Source organism: Astatotilapia calliptera, chromosome 10 (assembly GCF_964374335.1).
Source record: "Astatotilapia calliptera chromosome 10, fAstCal68.1, whole genome shotgun sequence".
Taxonomy (NCBI): Eukaryota; Metazoa; Chordata; class Actinopteri; order Cichliformes; family Cichlidae; genus Astatotilapia; species Astatotilapia calliptera.
Genome location: NC_137431.1, coordinates 15,856,869 through 15,878,227, shown reverse-complemented (window position 1 = coordinate 15,878,227; position 21,359 = coordinate 15,856,869). Strand labels below are relative to the sequence as shown.

The 21,359-nt window shown below is 40.4% G+C and overlaps 3 protein-coding genes across 4 annotated transcripts; 1 reads left to right on the top strand and 2 right to left on the bottom strand.

Annotated features, from left to right (window-relative positions):
* The first annotated feature begins 410 nt into the window (after positions 1-410).
* On the top strand, positions 411-5,611 carry LOC113030830 (layilin-like). 2 transcript variants are annotated; one of them, XM_026182560.2, is made up of 8 exons: positions 411-732; positions 855-875; positions 1,076-1,373; positions 2,589-2,746; positions 2,825-2,869; positions 2,949-3,008; positions 3,112-3,208; positions 4,750-5,611. In XM_026182560.2, exons 1-8 carry the CDS (start codon positions 657-659, stop codon positions 5,459-5,461), a joined length of 1,467 nt encoding a protein of 488 aa, XP_026038345.2. In that variant the 5' UTR covers positions 411-656; the 3' UTR covers positions 5,462-5,611. The 2 variants fall into 2 exon arrangements, with proteins under 2 accessions (XP_026038345.2, XP_080163217.1); XM_080307091.1 differs by having other exon boundaries at positions 412-732; positions 858-875.
* A 1,456-nt stretch (positions 5,612-7,067) lies between these two features.
* Positions 7,068-15,746, bottom strand: alg9 (ALG9 alpha-1,2-mannosyltransferase). Its single transcript, XM_026182558.2, has 15 exons — positions 15,578-15,746; positions 12,976-13,111; positions 12,179-12,313; positions 11,736-11,806; positions 11,418-11,506; positions 10,987-11,122; positions 10,607-10,694; positions 9,753-9,858; positions 9,380-9,502; positions 8,968-9,122; positions 8,703-8,832; positions 8,475-8,622; positions 8,235-8,364; positions 8,016-8,146; positions 7,068-7,830 (listed from the first exon to the last, which is right to left on the bottom strand). The coding sequence occupies exons 1-15, from the start codon at positions 15,715-15,717 to the stop codon at positions 7,707-7,709; spliced, it is 1,842 nt and encodes a 613-aa protein (XP_026038343.2). The 5' UTR covers positions 15,718-15,746; the 3' UTR covers positions 7,068-7,706.
* Positions 15,747-17,320: 1,574 nt separating this feature from the next.
* fdxacb1 (ferredoxin-fold anticodon binding domain containing 1) lies at positions 17,321-21,296 on the bottom strand. The gene is made up of 5 exons (XM_026181910.2): positions 20,832-21,296; positions 20,531-20,687; positions 19,116-19,319; positions 18,846-19,004; positions 17,321-18,752 (listed from the first exon to the last, which is right to left on the bottom strand). The coding sequence occupies exons 1-5, from the start codon at positions 21,007-21,009 to the stop codon at positions 17,531-17,533; spliced, it is 1,920 nt and encodes a 639-aa protein (XP_026037695.2). The 5' UTR covers positions 21,010-21,296; the 3' UTR covers positions 17,321-17,530.
* Positions 21,297-21,359: the final 63 nt, after the last annotated feature.

The following is a 21,359-nucleotide window of genomic DNA, read 5'->3' as shown; positions in this document are numbered from 1 at the left end:
AGATTTTAATAATAAAGGCATAATGTGTTGTAGGGCTTGCCTGCTGGTTGTACGTGTCTGCTGTGTTTGGCTCTGTCTTGCTTTGTAACGAGAAACAATCAGCAAGAATGCTGCGAAGTGGACTTGAGAGAATATCTTAAAATATCCCTGATTGAGTTAGAGGGGATCATTTTCATGTAACACTTTTGTAATGATAATATCCGAAGCTTAAGTAATAAAGGAAGGAGTGAAATCTGCCTCTTGTCAGCATTTACGATGAGAAGCACTTGCATGATTAGATGTCTTGCGATCGATGCAGCCTCTTCTCCCAATCATTAAGACTGCTCTTAACAGATTACAGCCCCCTCCCAAACATGCATCCCTTCCTCCTCTTCTCCCTGCTCCTCCTCCTCCTCCTGTCTCACACACTCCCCTTTTTCAGCAGAAAGAACTGGAGCCGAGACGCTCTCGTACTTCTTAAGCTTTATTTTTTTAATTTTAGCCTCTTTTTATAGCATTTTCTTACACCTAAAGCTGAAGCTCACCTCCTTTGGTATAGGTGGCCGTTATCTGCTTTCACATGAGCACTTCTGATGACCTGGCACATGAATGGACAGCAGAATGAAAAAGACTAAACTGTAATACAAGATTTTGTGGTTAGAGAAAAGACAACAAAGATGGATCTGCGGACAATCCTTTATCACCTGCTGCTTTTCTGCTTTGATCCATCTACAGCCACAAGCCTCATAACAGGTAAGACGCACTCACACACAAAAATGCTGCAAAGATACGTCTGCTTGATTTAAGTGTGGATCTATTTTTGCTTCCTCATGTGCTGAATATCTGATTGTGTGCTGAACTTTGGGCTCCTGAAGCAGATATATTTGAAGCCAGAGGTAAGCACTGTACTTCTACTGAAACTGAAACACTATAAAGACGAATAACTAAGTGTATTTTTGTAGTTTTCCTATATTTACTATTACAAAGTAATTTATTTGTTAGTGTAATACAGACTATTTAGTGAATGCAAATGTGAAGCCAATTCAGTTTATATCCAGCATGAACAATGTTGTGTGTGTGTGTGTGTGTGTTATAGGCCAGCGCGTGTGCAAGGCAGGAAAAGGGAAGCCATGCTATAAGCTGGCCTACTTCTCCGAGCTCCGCCGTAAGCTGAACTTCGTGGAGGCAGAACGCGCCTGCAGACGGGATGGGGGGCAGCTCCTGAGCGTGGAGTCTGAGTCCGAGCAGAAGATCATAGAGCAGCTCATCACAGAGCTCCGCCCAACTGATGGAGACTTCTGGATAGGTCTCCGCCGAAACCATGGAGGCGAGGATAGCAACTTGGACTGCTCTTCCCAGTATTACTGGCTGGATGGTAGCAAGTCCACATTTAGGTCGGAACAGAGTCAGTTTGTGAAAAGTTCATTTTAAAGCAGAGATGTAAAAAAAAAAAAAAAACTCCACCAGATGAGAAAACATAGACTGTATAAAAGATGGATGTAGCTTGTAGAGATTTTAGCTGAATTCTTTTTAACGGCATGTAGGGGTTGAACCATCTTATTAATACTTGCATAGAAATCTATGAGTAAACAGCCTCTAGCTGAGTTTGTGTCCTCAGAAAATACTTCATGCATGACTAAATCGGCAGTTTTGGATAGTGTTAAATAAAACATGAAGTTATGACAAACGTGAAGCTATGTTCGTTTTTTGCGTCATTAGAGAATAAGTGTGTGTACCTCCCCTGCACATTTGAATTTAAATGACCAAAAATTGTGGTGGTGCAAACACTCATGGCTTCTTAACACGACTTCACTAATCAGCTGATTGAGTGGCTGCGTCCATCTCTTTATAGTCTGTGTGAGAAGACAGGTTTTTCTCATTTGTCTGATCTGCTCAAAGACTTAAATGTGTTAGTGTCAATGCTACCTTTTGTTATTTCAGACCTACTTATGTTTTTCATTTTTGTGTTAAACTTGTTGAGTTTACCTGTAATGAAATGTGCTATATAAATATAATTGGCCTTGCCGTTGTCAAAACCAGCTTGTTAGAAAAAGAAGAGGAAAAAAAAACAGGACAAAAAATCTTTATTTCAAGGATTCACGTGAAAAAGGTTAAATGCTCCCTTTTTTGCAGTACAACTGATATTGTTTTAGGTCTGTAGTGTAGTACAGCACAAAATCTTGCAATTAAGTTTTGCTGTAACATATTCAACAATTATTTTTAACTTGAAACCTTTTGATGCCAGCTTTAAATAGTGTACAGCTTAATAAGCAAAACACTAAAATATCTTTTATTTCTTTCCTTCATTGCGACTAAAAAAAATGATTAATTAGTTAAAGCATCCATTACTCAGTCTTTAAAAAAGTCAGACTTCAAACACTTTGTCGCTTTATCACATTGTCACATTTTATTTCATTTTTGTTCGTTATAATACTCCTATGTGCTCATATCTGGTGTTAAACAATCAGCAGCGGATCAGCAGAGCTCGACGAGGTCGAAGGGACACTAGTTACCTCTCAAGTTACTTTACAATACCTTGAAAAGTCATTATAGATTTTTTTTTCTCCAGTGATGCCAAAAATATGGTTGCTTTGTGTGCGTCTGTATAGGAACTGGCATTGGGATGAGCCATCGTGTGGTTATGAGGTGTGCGTTGTAATGTATCACCAACCGTCCGCTCCTCCTGGTATAGGGGGGCTCTACATGTTCCAGTGGAACGATGACAATTGTGAAACCAAGAACAACTTCATCTGCAAATACACTGCAGGTATTACTCAGAGGTCATTTAATTTTTGTTTGACTTGAAATTGTTGTTACTGCTGAATTAATTTTTTTTTCTTTCCAGAGGAGTCACTGGATCCTTCTCCTTCACCTAACTCCACTCAAACAGGTAAAAAAAAATATTTATATTAGCTTTTAGGCTGATGTTGACATTTTGAATGTTTAGAGACTGATAGCTTTCATTACAGATGTCTTCCCTTCACCCGTGGTGCCGTGGAATCCAAATGATCACAACCACAACCAAACAGGTCACGATGATAAACATTTCAATCATTTGTGAAAAAATCAGACAGATTTCGACCTACACGACAATTACTAAATCTGTATCTTTGTTGTCTGTCTTTTATTTAGTTCTGAATTTGGTTTACATCATCATTCCCACCATCCCCCTCATACTGCTGCTGCTGACAGTGACAGGCGTCTGCTGCTTCAAGCTGATTGTCCGACGGTGAGGATCCAAAATAAAGGCAAATACTAAATGCAAGAATACTAAAGACCGCAATGTCATGCGGGTTATGGTGACATACACACACAGTGGGCATGAATCTCATGGTAACTGGGAGCAAAAGGTGGAATTTATTTGGGATTTTCTCTAAATCCACACAGGGCCAGAATTATTCATACATCCCCATTAGTATTTGACCTTTCCAAAGTTCCAACCTCAACCATATTGAAGTCTACCAAAAGCATCTGGTTGCAGTGTAACTTGCTAAGGGAAATTTAACCATTTGAGGAGATTAATGTTTCCCAATTCAGTTTTCAGTATATTTGAGATCATTGGCCTGTTGGGTCACCCAACTGTGTCCATGTTTCAGTTCATGGCAGGTTTGATCCTTCAAGCTTTCTGGGTTCTTCCAAAAAATCCTAAACAAATTTACTCTCATCTGGGTTTAAAAAAATCTGAGTTTCTACTGGACCTTGGCAAAGTGGTGGCACATCAGAATAATTTGTATTTGTGTACACTTGTTTGAACTGATGATCTTGAAATCTGCTCCAAGCAACCTTCCCAACATCCTTCTCAGATATTCACTGAGTTCATAGGACATTCTTATTATTCTAAGTATTGGTCAATCCAATGAGTGCTGTTAAATAAATCCTTTATATGCTGGCAAAGGAAACTACCAGTTTTAATCAGTTCTGATCATTAACAAATGGTCTGTAGTTGTATAGCGCTTTACTAGTCCCAAAGGACCCCAAAGCGCTTTACACATTCAGTCATCCACCCATTTACACACACATTCACACACTGGTGATGGCAAGTTAACAGACACTGTAGTGCTTCAGCAACTTCAGCACAACTTATTAAAAGATTTAAATGAGTGTATGTATATATTTGAGCCTGTGTGGATTAGAGAAAATCCTAAATAAATTTAAACTTGTGCACCCAATTATTGTTCTTTAACGTTATTAAAGATTTATGCAGTACAATCATATTTACTCTGGAAAACAACTGTTTAAAGAAATCATTAAAAGCTCAAAATGACTGTGATATTCATGCCCATGATGACTGCATCTAAACGTCTAACCACAATTGCATTGCTACTTTCCCTATTTCTACCTCTAATGGTAAAAAAAAAAAGGGGTTTCCTCTTTATAGCATTATTTGAGCTCTTCTTCCAATTACATGCTCACTTTTCTTCCCTATCAGTAGCACTTAGTCCGCTATAGATTGACAAATCCGAAATGGTTTAAAAATGTAATGTTTTTTTAATTAAAATGTCTGAGAGATTTCTAAACACAGCTGAGATGTGCAGTTTTTCATAGACATGACTCATACTGAAGTACACTGAGGAGGAGTATTTTCAATGTTGATTAATACACAATATTAATTTATGGCAGCATTCACAATGATGTATGTGGGGTGTGCTCATAACACACAGTAACAATCCATAATGGTGGAGATAGATGGATGGATAGAGTCATGTTGTTTTCTGTATGCGTGAATGTTTTAAGGTGTCTTGTTTGGTGTCTTCTCTCTCTGTGTGACAGGAGGAGGAAACAGCAGAAATCCGAAGTATGTCAAACAGACCCAGGACTGTGCCCAAGCCCAACTTCAACTGATGTCTACAACGTCATTCGTTCCCAGAAGGATGACGACCTCGTGTCAGCTCGCCCGCAGACCAAGAACACCTCCTTTTTATGCCCCTCCCCTGACACACCAACTGGTGACTACGATAATCTGGGGGGCCGGGACACAGAGAGCGGCTTTGTGACACTTGCAAGCACAGAGAGCTGTTTCCTAAACTTTGACCTCAACGACCTCAGCCTCGGGCGCCGTGGCACTCATGACTTCTGCGACACCAGCTTGGGCCGCTCAGGGAAGAGGGACGTGAGTGGCAGCAGTTTGGGTCGCACGGGTCACAGAGAGTTCTACGACAAGAGTCTGGGTCGTCGTACAACGAAGAGCGAGCATTTCGGCAGCAGCCTATACAGGGACCACGGACTGTATGATGGCAGCACCACAGCGGGGAGTGACCTCTATGATCCCAAACTAAGACCTGGAGGTCACACACGAAAAGCTGACCTGTATCAGACATACTTCACCAATGGAAAGGAAGACACTTACCGAACCAGCCTCGGAACCTACGGAAACCGAAAGTCCTACAACGCAAATGTGGATTGCTACAGAAATGGGCTGAATTTGGACGGTGGAAGAAGATACTTCAACGAGCATGAATGGATCAACAGGGAAAATTACTGATTGCCTCAAAATCTCCTTTATTATGTGTACAGCACTGAATGAGTGAATGATACTGAGAGAGTGGCTAAAGACTGTGCATGGTTTTAAATGTTTCTAGTCTGTTATGTTTAAAGGACTGAAAATCAGGTTGAAAAAATATATAATTTATATTTTATTGCTGGCCCAATAATTCAGCCTGTAGCCTGCTGGTAGACTAGTCTGTGTAGGTATTCGTTTTTAGTAAATGAACACAATTTTGTCTATGAATACTAAAGTAACCAGGTGGCGCAAATAAGTTATATTTGTTTATGCAGATAGTTTGATGTGCTCCCGTTTCGTGATGTCTCAGCCTCTTCCTCTACAGTGATGCTTACTGAAAGAACGCAAATCAACGAAAAGATTTGGGTTACTCAGAATCATTCAGACCTACTGTAATGAATTTCTTTTGAAGACAAGGTCATAGGATTATTTGTGACTTTATTACAGGGAGGTAGGGGCAGAAATACATCAAAGCAACAATTACAAAAGGGGAGTCTGTTACTGGCATTTCCACAATTTTACGCATTGATTTCTGTTTACAGTTTACCCTGAACGGGCTGCGTATAATGCCTTAAACGATGTCCGTTCAATCTGTGCCGTTCTGTGCTTTAAAACTTCCAAAGGCGGAACGAAAAGTGTTGTAGGTTTGGGGTTAGAAGAAACAAAAATGCATGGAATAACAAAGACAATGTCTCAGGTTAAAGTTTCGTCCTATTTAATAATGATCCAAAGTGACAATATTACACGAGATCAATTCCAAACCACCGGAGTACCCTTGACACAAAGGTCACCTAATGGTAAAGCCTCCAGATTTTATCTGGACCTCACTAAAGCATCCAAGCAAATATTTCAATATATGCATGCATAGGAAGTTTTTGGAAAGAGCCATAATACAGTTACATTACAGAAATGACCCAGTAAAGAAGCACCTACTGTAAGCTAAGCTCACATTTTCTTGTGTACATGGCATCATTACCAAAATGTAGACGTTTACAGTTGACTCTGAGGATTATGAGCATCTCTGTCTATAAAAGCATGTGTGTTTTCATGTGTGTGTAGCAGCCTGTTTTGCATGGTCGTGTCAGGTAAGATAACTGAGGTCTTGAACTGTTATGTTTGCTGTGCTTGAAAACTGTTTTGTACACCCAAGTATACCTGAGAGATGCGGGCTACCTCAAACAGATTAAACACAATAAACCAGTACTGCTCGTGGAAGGTGGTTGTATTTATCTCCTGTGTGGTTTTATATTGCCTTAAATTGTGACGAGACCTTAATTTTACACACTTATTAAAGTATTTATCAAAGCCATTCTTAAAAAAAACAACAAGTGCAACGGTAGCTGCTACAATTTAGCTTGAGTGCCTGCAGCCTAACCAAACATTACGGCATGCTATTACAGTGTAATATAAACCAAAGCATCATCATTATTACTATTAATTCAGAATGTATTATGTCTTGATATCTCTCCTGTAAGTGAAAGTGGTTTGTATGTTTGCTACATAAGGAATATTCCAATAAAATGAGATGAAAAGCCAACCTGTCAAAGAGTGACTTTACTGCCCCAATAAAAACAACATCGGATTTATATTCACAGTCAATCATGATTTTATTAAGTTAAATTACTTAAGCATCCTTGGTTTTATTTATCTTCCACACTCATACCTGACAGAGCACACAACAGGACACTGTTCAAGCCCAGACGTGAGAGGATTTCTGCGTTTCACTGGTCAGAGAAATTCCTCCAGTCAGGCCACATTTTCAAGTTTCGAATACGGGCTGAATTAATGCAAATATTTTGTGGTGTGCATCCCCTTAAAGACATCCGGCTCAACACAGGCATACAAAATAAGATAAAACGTCCAGCTGATACCCTGCCAAGCATTTTCTTTCACTCTGACATGCACTGTCTCACACACAAGCTCAAAAGCAGACTGATGTCTTTTCCACATATTTTTCTCAACTTTTTCTAATACGTTTCTGCCTTTCATCCACACGCAAACACTGTTTGGTCACCAAAAAGTGGTCCAGGGTGGTGATATTCAGAGAGTCTGTGTAGTGTTGATGACAAGTAAACAGGGGGATTGATGTCTTTAAAGGGTCTGATAGCTTCAAAGGTTTCTTGAGACAACATGCACACTGACACACAAATACCAGCTGTTTTGAGAAGAGGTGATTGACGTCTTTTGTTGGGATTTTGTACAACTGTACAGGTTCGGGTGTAAAAGGTCAGCCGTGGCTCCGCTTACGAGGCTGCTTTTGCCGCCGCGGTTTTAAGATGGCGTAGCGCCTAAAGGTGATGTGGTGGTCAGATATGAATGGGATGTAGAACGCTCTGAAGAGAGGAGATGACCTGAGAGAAAAATGCCTTACATGTAAACAATCTGCTTCACATTGTAGATCTCCTTAATGTTTACATTTTCTCAGGATGTTTCCTTTTCTTTTCAACTGCAATACGTTATGCTTTTTCCTTCATTTACAGATTTTAATTTTACTGTTTTTTACACTTATTTGTAAAATATTTACTTGTAAAACTACCTTGATGCTTGAAGAAAAGGCTTATAAGCGATGATAGTCCACTCCTCTTTGCTGGCTGAGTAACGTGGCTCAAGCGGCGTCTCTTCATCTGTGTCTAGGTCCACTAAGTAGTGGCACTGTTTTAAATCAACCTGCACAGAGAAGACAAATACATTTTTAATTTATTTGCTCTTAACTACAGTATTAGTTAGCAAACATGTCTGCGTCTAAGGAACTTACATATCTGCTTGGCTCCTCCAGGTTCTGATCGTTCATATTAGCTGGGATGATCTGTGTGGCCAGAGGACCAGAGGCATATGGCTGAGGCAGCTGCCCCTTAAACTCAGACTGAATGAAGTGCAGTTGCCAGCTGGAGATTAAAAGAGAGACTTTTAGCTTAGTGAAAACATAAAAATGAGAAATCACCCTTACAGATTTTATCAGACACTGAAAACCTGTGCAGATTTTCTGGACACTGACTTGTGTGGGAGAAGAAAACTGCTCGGGAAGCGATACCACTCTTTGCCAACACATACGCTGACAGGTCTGCTTTCGGGGACCGAGTGAAGAGTCGGATCCTTGGCAATGCGGTGAAATTCTGGGTACAGGTCCAGAGGGGCATGGTAGCCTGTAAACAGACCAAAATATCATAAGCCTTCGCTCAATGCTGATGCTGGTGCTTAGGGAAAATGGGACACACACACAAACCTCTGAAGAGGGCGACAGAACGAGACAGTGACAACACAGCGAAGACCACCACTGCGCTTAAAGCCAACCAGTTCGAGGAGACGGTGTAGTGTTCCAGTCGGTATCGCTGGAACAGGAAGTGGTAGCATTTCTGTAAATAAAATGAATAAAATCCATTTCATTTACGTGCACATTTGTGACCAAATGGGCCTAAAAATGCTGAAATCAACTAACGCAGCAGGCTGTTTTGCTTTGAAAGCCAAAATTAGACAATGGTAAACTACACCTGTAATGAGGAGAGGGCAACTGCCCCGCTGAGGCAGATGAGAGGGTAAATAGGAAAGAGAAAACGCTCTTCTTTATGAGGTCTAGTGAAGAAAACCAACATCCACAGATACATGGGAGACAGAGTCAGCCAGTACGGGCGGCCCAGGTTCTGCACTGAAGAAAACACATGTGTGTACAACGATGTGAAATCACAAAAGGTAAACCCTGTAAATGTGCTGGAAGATACTGAATATACTGCACTGTGGAGCACAGTGACTTAGAAGAGTGCTAACCGGAGTTAATGTGAGATGAGGGTAACTACCTGGACTAAATCACGAACAAATGTATATAGGTGAGTGAATCATTACAAGTGTAATGTAAATGTAACAAGCCAAAATCAACATATTTTGTGCATACGCAGGAAAACACACCATTGAACCTGTGTAACAGTGTCTCCATGAGAGCAGTGAGTGGCAGGGAAAACAGTGCCAGAGCAAACACCAGGTTGAAGTTCAGGACGCCGTTTACAAAGTAAAAATGCCACGGCTCCGTACCTGGAAATTAAACAACAGAAAGCAAGAGAAGTTACCCTGTGCCCAACAAAAACTGCAGCGACAAACTGTTAAATCTTAATATTTGCTTGATATTGTCATTGACGTATTATCAGTCCAACAGTTACTGTAGTAAATTAGGCAATTCATAAAAGGCATATCCAACATTGTATATCCTAAATATCTCATACTTTATATAAATATCACATGTGGATGTATTGAGGTATTAAATGTGACAAAACAGGTCATTTACCATATAGATCAGGCCCATGTGGTGTAAAGACATTGTACAGGAGAATATTGAGTGGCGCTATGACCAGTTTGCCATAAAAGAAAGAGTCCACCGCCACCAGAGGTACCTGAGAACACAAGATGAGAAGGAAAGTGAACTGATGCAGGTCACATAAACATTAAGCTCCTGCATAAAAATATGCTATAATTCACAAAGAACTACAGATACAGATGGACAAAAGGGTTAAGCCACACCTCTTAAATCTTTGAATTCAGGTGTTTTTCGTCCCATTGCCACAAACTAAAAGAAAATCACCAACCTAACTATGCAGTCTGCTTTAAAAAATATCTGTCAAACAGTGGTTCATTCTGAAGAGCTCTCTGATTTTGAGCGTAGTGCTATAATAGGATGCCATCATTTCAACAGATGAATTCGTCAAATTCCTTCCCTACTAGATATTCCACAATCAGCTGTAAGAGGTGTTCCTGCAAAGTGGAAGGATTTAGGAACCACAGTAACTTAGCCACAAAGTGATAGAGGACATAAAGTTACAGAGTTAGGTTAGTGAGCGCTGAGGTGCACAGTGTGCACAGTGTGTCATCCTGACTCAATAACCTCCACTGGAATAACCATCAGCATAAAAACTATCCACTGAGAGTGTCATGACATGGGTTTCTATGGCCGAGCAGCACCTGTAGGTGTATGTGGCCCAATATTTTTTAGTATAGTTTACATATGTTGTGACAATGTGACACATGACAGCAAAATGCATTATTATATTCCTGCCCCTGTGGTACGTCCACAGAGATTTTGTGGGGAATGCTCTACCTGTGACAGAAAAGAAACCCATTATTCTAGTAGTTCTATATTCTTACCAGCAGCAGAAGCAAAGCAATAAATGACCAGGTGATGAAACTCTTCCACTGCCTCTTCAACACAAGCAAGTCGAAAGCAATTGGAAGTCTAACAAGAGAGAAGAAACTTCAATGACACAGTAGCTGATCCGGCTCACATTCATCCCAGTTCATATGTTATTGTAACGTGATACAAGTGATACATTTTTTGTTGTCAATGGTTGGCTGTATTGCACTAACTAAAAAGAATTAAACTCCACTGAAAATTCAAGCAAGCCCGTAAACATTTATATCCAGAATAAAGTAAAAAAAAAATTTTAAGGTGTAAAGTTTTTTCAAAAAAGCTGTATTACAATTAACACATAGTTAAAAGCCTGCAATGCCAGTATTTACAGTCATACCCGATCAATGCAGAGAATGGCCATCCAACAATGGCGCCGGCAGCCACGCCGATGATGGCTAACGGTGTTGAGTCTTGGAACCAACCCGTCATGGCAACCAGTGTTGTGTACATACAGAAAGACGAAGGTAGGAAAGCTGTAGAGAAAGAAATAAACTTTAATCAGAAAAAGACTAAGCACAAACACAAAAATGTCCCTACAATCCCTACAGCGTTAATGGGAGCACAGGAGAAATAAATCATAAATATGAAATGTTCCTTAGAGGCAAACACTGCACACTGTTCGTGTGGCAGTTCTGCTCTTCTTGATCAGTGATCTGCCAAAAGGCCAGAAAAGCAAGGCTTTGTAATGAGTTGCTCGATGTAAAAACCAACAGATGTAAGGATGGAGGCAACTGATAGTCCCCAGAAATGTAGCTAAACACGACCAACCTGCAGAGGAGCAGAACATTCCTGTGCTCAGGACGAGGAATGCCAACATCAAACGACCCACGTGCAAACCAAACTTCTTACAAACTGCTCTGTGGCACACACACACACACACACACACACACACACACACACACACACACACACACACACACACACACAAAATAAAAATGCTTAACTTTAGTAACATATCTTGATCAGAAAAAAACGCTGCAGGAAAATTGCTTTGTAACAGATGATTCTAGACATCTACAAAATTATCCCAAAATGTGAACACCAAAGTGCTAACATGCCTTGCATTTAAGAGGAGGGTAAACTCACTTGTAGAAATAGAGCTCACAGACACAGCAGGAGAATGCTAAGACACATCGCACAAAGTAGAACACCAACACCTGCAACACAGTCATAACACAAGCCTGAAACTACTGCACATGTCCCACTATAACGTTACACGCACCTGTGTGTGCACGCATGTGTGAATTCATGTATTTTAAACTTTAGATGCCCCGTGGAGGAATATTGAACTTTTTAGTCTATCCAGATTTTAGTTTAAAGCTTCTTCTAATAGAAGTAGCATGTCCTGCAGGTAAATATAGTTTTCAATTTTAAAAAGAAAAAGTATACTGATGATGAGCTTGTTAGATTTTACACAGAATGCATTCACTGTGGTGTTAGGATCAGCATAGAATTTCAGAATCGGTGCATCCCTATTATAAAATACAGGAACGTCAACACATGGCAAAATCCGAGCTTGCGATACTTACCTTGTTTGTCTGTAGAACATGGGCGTGCAAGCAAGCAGGAAGTGCATGTAACCATAAGTAAGCATAGGACCGGATGGCATACAGTGGAGAGTATTCCCATGTTTGCATTCCTGTGCCGTAGAGCAAGTAGTGCATCTGTCAGAACACAGGAATAAAAGACAAACATAATCCATTGGAACAAGAGAGAGATGCTACAAAATGATTCTGAAGCAGGCATTAGAAAAACTGTCACACAACACACTATGGTAGGGCTGTGCGATATGACCAAAATCTCATATCCCGATATAACACATTTATCGCTCTGACAACGATATAAATCACAAAAATGTAACATTTTCTGTAAATTCTGTAAATCTCTGGCAACTCAACTTGCGTGAAGTGTTTGCTTCTCATCCGTAAACTCTCTGCATACTCTTTCACGTGATTCAGTTTATTTTGAAAAGTCTCAACAGGATCTTGAGCTTTATTGTGAAAGGTTTACGAGGAAAACAAACAAGCCACGCGGTGGTTTTACCATCATTGTTGCTAAAGACAACAGGTAAAAACAGACGCTTGTTCGTCCATAGTGTGGTAAGAGAAAGAGAGAACTTTAAGAAATTAATATAGCCACTACAGTGACCATCAAAACAATGAAAAAACATTGCTGTAAACAGTTTATTTTACGACACCACAAAACAAACGATAGCGTAATAGGAAACGATAGATGTTTTTATATCGTCATCCGATATATATCGTTATATCAAACAGCCCTACACTATGGCACTTTCAAATGCCCCACAGCAGAGATCAGTACTCACAGGCTCCCAGTAGTTAAACGTCTCATCGCAGTCGGAGATGTTGCTGAGCAAAGCTGCACAGAAGCGTGCAGAGAGCAGGCATTTAAATGCAGTCGAACCTTCTGGAGCCCATACCTGCCCCCCACGACTTATTGACCTATTACAAAAAAAAAGATTAATATGAACATTCATTCAATGCATATGTATATATTTATGCTAATATAAATCAGAACGTTCCCTTTACACAAATAAAAAATAAATTGTCTATATCTTAAATAATATAAACATTTATGTGAGCACTGAGTGGGTGTTTTATCACATACCAGTTTAACTGCTTTACTACACTCGTGTGCCTGCTTTTAATAAAATACCAATTAAGATAACACAGATAATCCCAAAATGTGCATGTGTGGTATCAAATTGTTGTGTATTTCCAGCTCACATTTCTGTTCACTTTTACAAAACACTTAAATATTTTCTCCAAATTTATTCCAGTTTCAGATTTACTTTAGGAAATACTCTTTAAACAGTTTCTCTCTTTTCCAAACCAACATTATTAGTACTATTGTGAATAACAATTTCAAATGTTTTTATTGTTTCTATATTTTTCTCCAATTTCTTTTCACCTTTTAGGTTTCTTATCCTGCCTCTGGATTTTGTATTTTAAAAGTATCTGATAAATTATTTAAACCAATGGTTTTTTTGTGAGTTATTAACAACAAAAAGAGAGCCAGTGTGATATTTATTTTAGTATAAGAAATATCAGCATCAACAAACTTTTTTCACACAAAAATTTATATAGTTCCATATTTCTCTGTATTTTTTTTTTTTTTTTACAATGGCTAATCAAATATTGGTGAGTTAAATAACAGAGAGGGCTGCTTTTCTTTTAATGACATTAATAACGGGTCCACTGAGGGACAACAATGAGACTTGCCTATAACAGGAATGTTTTACATGGTGGAGGCTGCTGACATTTTCCTTAGTCATGTTTTCTGACTGTTTTTTCACTAGTTTTGCATTTGGCCAGGGTCAGTGTCACTACTGGTATCATGAGGCAATACCTGGGCCCTACAGAGGTTGCACAGGTAGTCCAACTGCTCCAGGATGCACATCAATATGTGGCATTGCCAGAAGGCTTTTTGTGTTTCCCAGGACAGTTTCAAGAGCATGGGAAAGATTCCAGGAGACAGGCAGCTACTCTAGGATAACTGAACAGGGCTGCACAAGGTCCTTAACCCATGAGTATTACCGGTATCTGGTCCTTTGTGCAAAGAGCAACAGGATGAGCACTACCAGAACTACAAAATAACCTCCAGCATGCCACAGGTGTGAATATATCTGACCAAAAAATCTAAAACAGACTTCACGAGGGTGGCCTGAGAACCCAACGTCCTCTGAAGGATGAAGGAATTGATATCAATGACTGGCTTTGTTTTAGCCTGACCAAAACGGGACATTATGTTTTGGTCATCCGACTCCACCAGGTTGCACCTTAGACAGCTCAGTGATGCCCTGGTCCAGCTCTGCAAGGACATCCCCCAGGACACCATCCCACATCTTATTAGCACCACATAGGACCATACAAACTCCTAAGTGGCATTTTGAGTTGCTGCAATGGAATTTCAGCAGCAGCAACTATCCTGTCTCATCAATTTATCACTTCTGGGTGTCTTCCATCAAACAATGTGGTATCATTTCATTCCTAACGCATTATCCAGTCCATCTGAGCATAGATACCCAGCTAGATTTTTTCCCATTGCGATTTGATGTTTTTTTCTAAGTGTTAGTTAATTTTTTCTGAGCAGCGTATACATATGATTCTGGTCTGAGCAGATATTCTCATTTCTGTCAATTATGATCACTCCCAGTTAAAATGTTATCATTTCAACTCTGCCACCTCCAGATCTGACTCCGAACCACACATCACAGCCGATCACACCGTCATCTTGTAAAATATATAAATAATGTGCACTTTCTATCGGTTAGGAAATACTTATATCTTTATTGTCTAACAGTTATAATAACTTCTCGTGTAAAGAGAACTGTCACACTAATACAAACGTGTGATTTGCGTTCACAGTGTTGCTTATGTGTTGCAGTGTTTCCTTTGTTCGCGCCCATCATCAGATTAGTCAGATTATAGTCGGCTCAGCTGCAGCTCAGCCCTGACCCTCACGTTACGTATTTTATGACACGTCACCTTACAAATTGTCACTTTCCCCAACAACAACAACACCACCCAATCGTCTCAAACAAGTGTTTGTGTCGGTCCAGAGCACGAGTTTACCCACGCCACAACTCGCACCACAGCCAGTTACCACATATCTGACACTAACAGAATGAATGGAGCTGACCACTGCGATTTACTGCTCCGCTAAAACATAAACAACGCAACTTAGTTAGTACGGTGGACACACAGCTAAACAGCCACTGTGGTTCATATTAATGTAAATACACACTGGTGTAGTTTGTTCAATGGTCATTACCAGGCGTTGTTATCGTGTCGTTACAGTCAAAACTTACTAAGGTATCAAAGTAGCTAGCTTAGCTAGCTTCCCCTGCTCAGGCTGTCAGTCACACCTCCTCATGCAGCTTGTGTCTCCTCTGGATTCATACTCACTCTTGCCGAGTCTCTGTGATTTTGCTGTCATCGGTGACTTTCTCCTCTTTGGGTGCCCGAGTTTCGGCGGGGACGTTCACGTTGTTTGCATCTTGTCTGCTGCCTCGCCTGGTTCGCTGCCGAAGCGCCTTGGCCGCCATGTTTACCGACGGTACTGCTCCCGAGTCGCGATTCGTTTATTTTCGGCTGTGTCCGGATATTGACAGCTCTAATCATACAGTTCAATTAAGCGCTTAAGTTACAAGTACTCTTTACTGCGATTCAGTAAAGTTTCAGTTCGCTTTAGATTACTTTTATTTATTTAAACGTATTTGTTATTAAAAATAAATAAATAAAAACGTTTAAATAAAATAAGAAAATGTGTGTGGGGGTAAGGTCAATCAAAGAAGTTCAAATAAACGCGAACTCAGCACTCTGTAAAGGCAATAAAACATGCATCAGTGCTTACTGAAAATTAGACCTAAGATAAATTTTTAGTTCCAGTTTTAGGTCAGTTCACAGACTAAACTTTCAATGAAACCAGCAGGAATTACAAAAATTACATTTTGACCTCTGAATTTTTGGCAAAAATCACCAAACTGGGCTTTGTTTCAACTGTTAAAAACCTTTGTTAATTTTCAGCTCTTATGATATTGTCTCTATTTAATCTTTTCTCCGCAACTCTTCCCTTGGATTTGATCTGTGTTGCTGCAAAGTAAAGTTACATTATTTTTAAAACATCTTAAAAAATCTCACAAGTAATAATTTTCATCACATTTTCCTTGCTGAAAGTACCGTGACTCATAGAACCTGCTCTAGTGAAATGTATATAACCTTTGCATTTGCTGCCCCACATGTGTGACCACCTTTATTTTTTAACATAGCCTGAACGCTTTTAGGTAAACTTTCTTGTCATGTCATGTCTTCAAAGCTTCAAAAAGTTTGAGGCATTGGGGAGACCAATCAGTGAATGATAGTGTTACATTGTGAGTCTTTCTATCGAGCCATGGTTTCACTGCATTAGCAGTGTTTTTGTTATCATTGACATGCTAAAAATAAAGCTGTTGGCAATCAGAAACTTTCCAGAAAGCATTGCATGGTGGGTCAGAATCTGATGGTACTTTTTCTGTGTTTATTATTTCTCCAGTTTTAACAACACCACTAGGTGAAACGCAGCCCTAACAATGAGAGAGGCTCTCGTACATCTCTCCGGACATCCTCCGTACATATGATTAAAATTTGAGTTAAAACATTTTTTTAATTTGGATTCATCACTCCATAACATCAACATCATGTTTCAACTAAAGGAATGGCAACAAATTATGTGCTTTCATAAAAGGCTGCTAGTAACAAAGTGCCTAAAGGTACAATTTAAAACAGTTTTTTGTTAGGTTGTCTATTATGTGTAGATACAACACTTATTAGGTTTCTTTTTTTATGTTTGAATGAAGTCAGAAAGAAAACAAGACTATTTTAAAACTGCAAGAAAGTCTGACTCCCTGGACACAAAATATAAACAAATTATGGGTGGCTGAAGACTTTTGCAGAGTACTGTGGTAAGTGTTTATTCTTTTGTGACACAGTTAGATAAAGGAATTTATTCTATTTTTTTTACATCTTTACAACGTGTGTGTAATGTGACCACTAACTAATCTCAGTCTGTTCTTATTGAGAATTGTTTACTTTATGTCAGTGTCACGATGTTGCCATGTGGTGCACCATATGTGTCTTTTACTCTTTTACAGTAACTCCAGAGGCCAAAAATTTACATTAAATAACAGATTTATTGTTTCCTTGAAGCACAAACATATACACAGAATTACAATCACAATGTAGACACAATAGAGCAAACAACACCTCAACAACTGTAAACACTGTTTAGCTGCAGATTACACATTTATCATTTTCTATGCAGATATGCCTCTTAAAGGTAAGAGTGTAAATCGCCGTTCTTCTCTGAGTTTCAAGTGATGGCTACCTGATGGTGACTTGTAATCGAGAGGAAAGTAGAGTCTCCAAGTGTTTGTGAAACTGGAGTGCTCGTGTGTGTGACAGAGCATGTGTGTGTGAGTGGTAGATGAGTCTGTAGCAGTAACTGGTCTGGCTCAGATCAGGATGTGAGAACCTGTCAATGAGTTTAACTTGCTCCACGGTCCCACAACTAGCCTCTCGGACCACCGCGTGGAAATTCTTCTCCTCCCACGTAGGCCCAGTCCAGAAGCTGATGTCAAAGGTGAAAGGTTCGGGATACAGGCAAAAAGGATGAAACGGAGTCCTCGGCGATGGGTGGGATGAAAATTGTTTTAAGAAACGTGGGTCATGTGACCAAAGCAGCCTCCAGTCAGGGAGCGAGAACAGGAGCACGGCGAGTAGGTCCAAATTTAGAGACGCAGTGATGCGGACATGATTGTTGTTGTCACTTACATCGCTTGCAAACACCTTACCAACCAAACCCACTGGCTGCGCTTTCAGACGCAGACCTCCCTGCTCTGTTACTATGGAGACGCCAAAAGGAGCAAGTAGCGTTTCCAGCTTTTCTCCGAGCAATTTACCCGGCTCACTTTCTGAAGGAAAAACACCTTGGATGAGGAGCTCGTGAAAGGCAGGCATAGCCCAGAGGCCGATGGGTACATTTCTGAAAACCACACCACTAATTCCATATAACAAGCTGGTAACACCATTACAGCTCCCACAGGACTCATCCTTCTCATTTCCTTCACTGTCATCACTCCCCTCACAGTCACCATGACCATCGGCGTTAATTATCGCCTCTTTTTTAGCTAGAAGCTCTTCCATCTGAGGGAGCAATGATGGACGTAGCATGTGCATACCACTTTCCCCTTCAGGATCAATGTCAAGAGAGCATGCTGACCTGAAGCTCTCAACTCCTTTGATTCTCACCCTACCTCCTTTATTTGAGGCAAGACATGTGGGCAGCAGAGTTTCTGTGGGTCTCGGATCATTTTCTTTGTCTGCAGAGGTATCAGTGTCAGAGGTGAGGTCTTTCTGAAGCAGGTGGATCCAGTAGCATTGTGCGCCATCGATGCCACAGCAGTGTGTCTGCAGCTGTTTTGCTGTGAGGAGGAAGGGGATGGTCTCTGTCATCATGGAGACCGGCCATTTCTTCGCCAGACCTTCGAGAAGAAAATCTTGCACCAACTTGACAGGGTGGACAGAATCTGAGTAGAGAAATCTCCTGATGAAAGAAAAGAGGTTGTAATTATATTTATGTGATTTATGTGTGTGTGTTGGTGGTGCAAACACCCGGGTAGCCACTGTGTTACTGTACCTGAATATGTAATCACTGAGCTCTGCTGGTATTTCGTACTGCACTTTCTCTCCTTCAACGACCTCCTCCACCTTCAGCAAATGAGCAGGAGTGTAGGGGATGCTGCGAGTAAACATGTGGACCAAAGCTTTCTCCACATGGAAGCCTTTATCCTGGCTCCTGTTCAGCAGCGATATCATCATTAGTGCCAGGCATGCAAACATACAAGGAAAACAAACAAAGAGATACAGCTGGGTTGCTTCTATACATAGACTCACCTTTACTCCTTACCTGTATCCAGTGCACTTGTAGCTCTGGTGCTTATCACTTTCAAAAGGGTGGATGGCACTCAGAATTAGATCTGCCTCCGCTGCCATGGCAACCGCCTGCCAGCTGTTGTGCCACTCTCGCTTCGGCTGGTCCGCTGGTGTTCCTCCTTGTCCGTTGCACAAGGAGACGTGAACCTCCCCACTTTCAGCCAACACTTGAACACAACTGGAAGAACAACAAATTCACATTTTAAAATGTCAATACATGTATGACACATACATAAAGGATTATTTTCTAATAACCAAAGAAGCAAATATTATTATTCAGTTACCCTGCAATAACACAGCTCAATTTCTCACGATAGCAGGTTTGTTATTTAGTGATCGCAAGAAAAAAAAGTTTATTTCCTCTTTATTTATTAGAGATCAAAAGAAACAATTAAGCAAGGAAAAACTTTAATAAAGTGCTAGACACCAAGCGAACTCACAGGCGGGCATGCTTCAGGGCTGCTAGTGAGACTCAGTGAGAACCAGATAAGAAAACCGGATAGCAGATAATCAGATTTTGATACTGGCATTGAGGGAAAAGCAGTTTTCTCAATAAATCTGCCTTTTTTTCCAAGGTAGCAAAATAAATTAACCTGTCACCACAGGCTTTATTATTTTGTGTTTTCTGCAGAATTATACTAAATAAATAAAAAGAATTTCAAGCACGACCATTCACTATCCGATATAAACAGTTCCAATTTTTAATTTAAAAACATGTTGCAGTAGGCACAATAAACAAGGTTAAATGATGATATCATTTTGAGATCACAGTGCCAAGCCAGAAAAAAAAATAATGAAGTGCGAGACTCCCAGTCTCCTGACAGGCGGGTGCACCTCCTGCTGAGACTGCCACAGAAATCAGAAAACCAGAACGAAAAACTGACCTTTTGATAGTGACAGTGGGGGTAAAAGGCTATTTTCACAACAAATCTGCCCTTTCCCCATGGTAACAAGGCCTTACCACAGAGAAACAAGCTTTATTATTTCAGGTGGTTCTCTCCGTTCATTGTGCCATTAAAACTGTTTACATATTTATTTAAATCAGTAACTATTCGATCAAATAACAGCTAGAAGGGTCTGAGCATCCTGTAGAAGCTTTCATAACCTGGTCATTAGTTGCCTAAAACACCTTAAGTAGACACAAGAAGCAAGATTAAGTGATGATATCAATTATATTGAGGCAATAAATTGCAATTATTCCAGTTCATGTCACATAAAAAGGGATATAAACTGTTATAAAAACAAACTGAAAAACACATACAAACTTTTAAGCCCCAATAATGATGAGCTTGAGGCATCAAAAGCCTCTTTTAGGCTTCTTGCATAGATAGAAATGAATGCAAGTGATGCATGTGATGATGTTGTGATCATGGCATGATGCAGTCCTACCTGAGGAAGAAGTTTCTGAGAAGTTCTCTGTTCTTTTTAACCCCACTCTTTCGCCCACAGTGAGGGAAGTTGAACACCACACGGTCAAACAGATGGCCCTGCAGAGAGGCGCATTCCCCCAGCTTTGTGCAATCCACCTCAAACAGCACAGTCCCTCCTGAAAGAACAAACAGTGTTAAAGATAGCATGCAAAGAAAGAAAGAAAGAAAGAAAGAAAGAAAGAAAGAAAGAAAGAAAGGGGGGGCACAACTCCATAAAACTCAAAATAGCAGCAGTTATTACAGCTGGTAAAAAGCCGTACCAGAGTCCTTGATGGTCTGGATGTTATCAGCTGCGCCTTCGTGCCGCAGTGCCTCCTCCTGATGCTGCAGGCAAGTGGCCGTTACGGTGGTCTCTGATTCGGAGTACAACTGACAGGCAGAGGCCGAAAAGGAGAAGTTCCCTTCTCCCACCATTAATACTGCCCGCGAAGGAGACATATCCAGGGTAAAGCGCAAACAAAGCTGCTTCCCAAAAACTCAGCTCTGTGAAAACTTGTCCCCAAAATCTGTCCCTGAAAGGGATGAGCCGCGTGTGCGGGTGACAGCGGCCACCTTCAGTCTTCTCCACGGGTCAATATTGTGGTTTTGGAACCATGTTTAAGCTTTTTGTTTGTTTTTGTTGCCTGAGACAGGCGCGAGCGAGACGCTGTTAGTACCGCTGCTGTTGGAGAATAAAAGCTGATGACCTTCTCCAACTCGAGCTCCGCAGTACGTGAAAGCCGAGCTCACCTGTAGCAGCTTGCGTTAGAAGCGGCGTCGCAGATAAAATAGTCCGACTAGAAACAAAA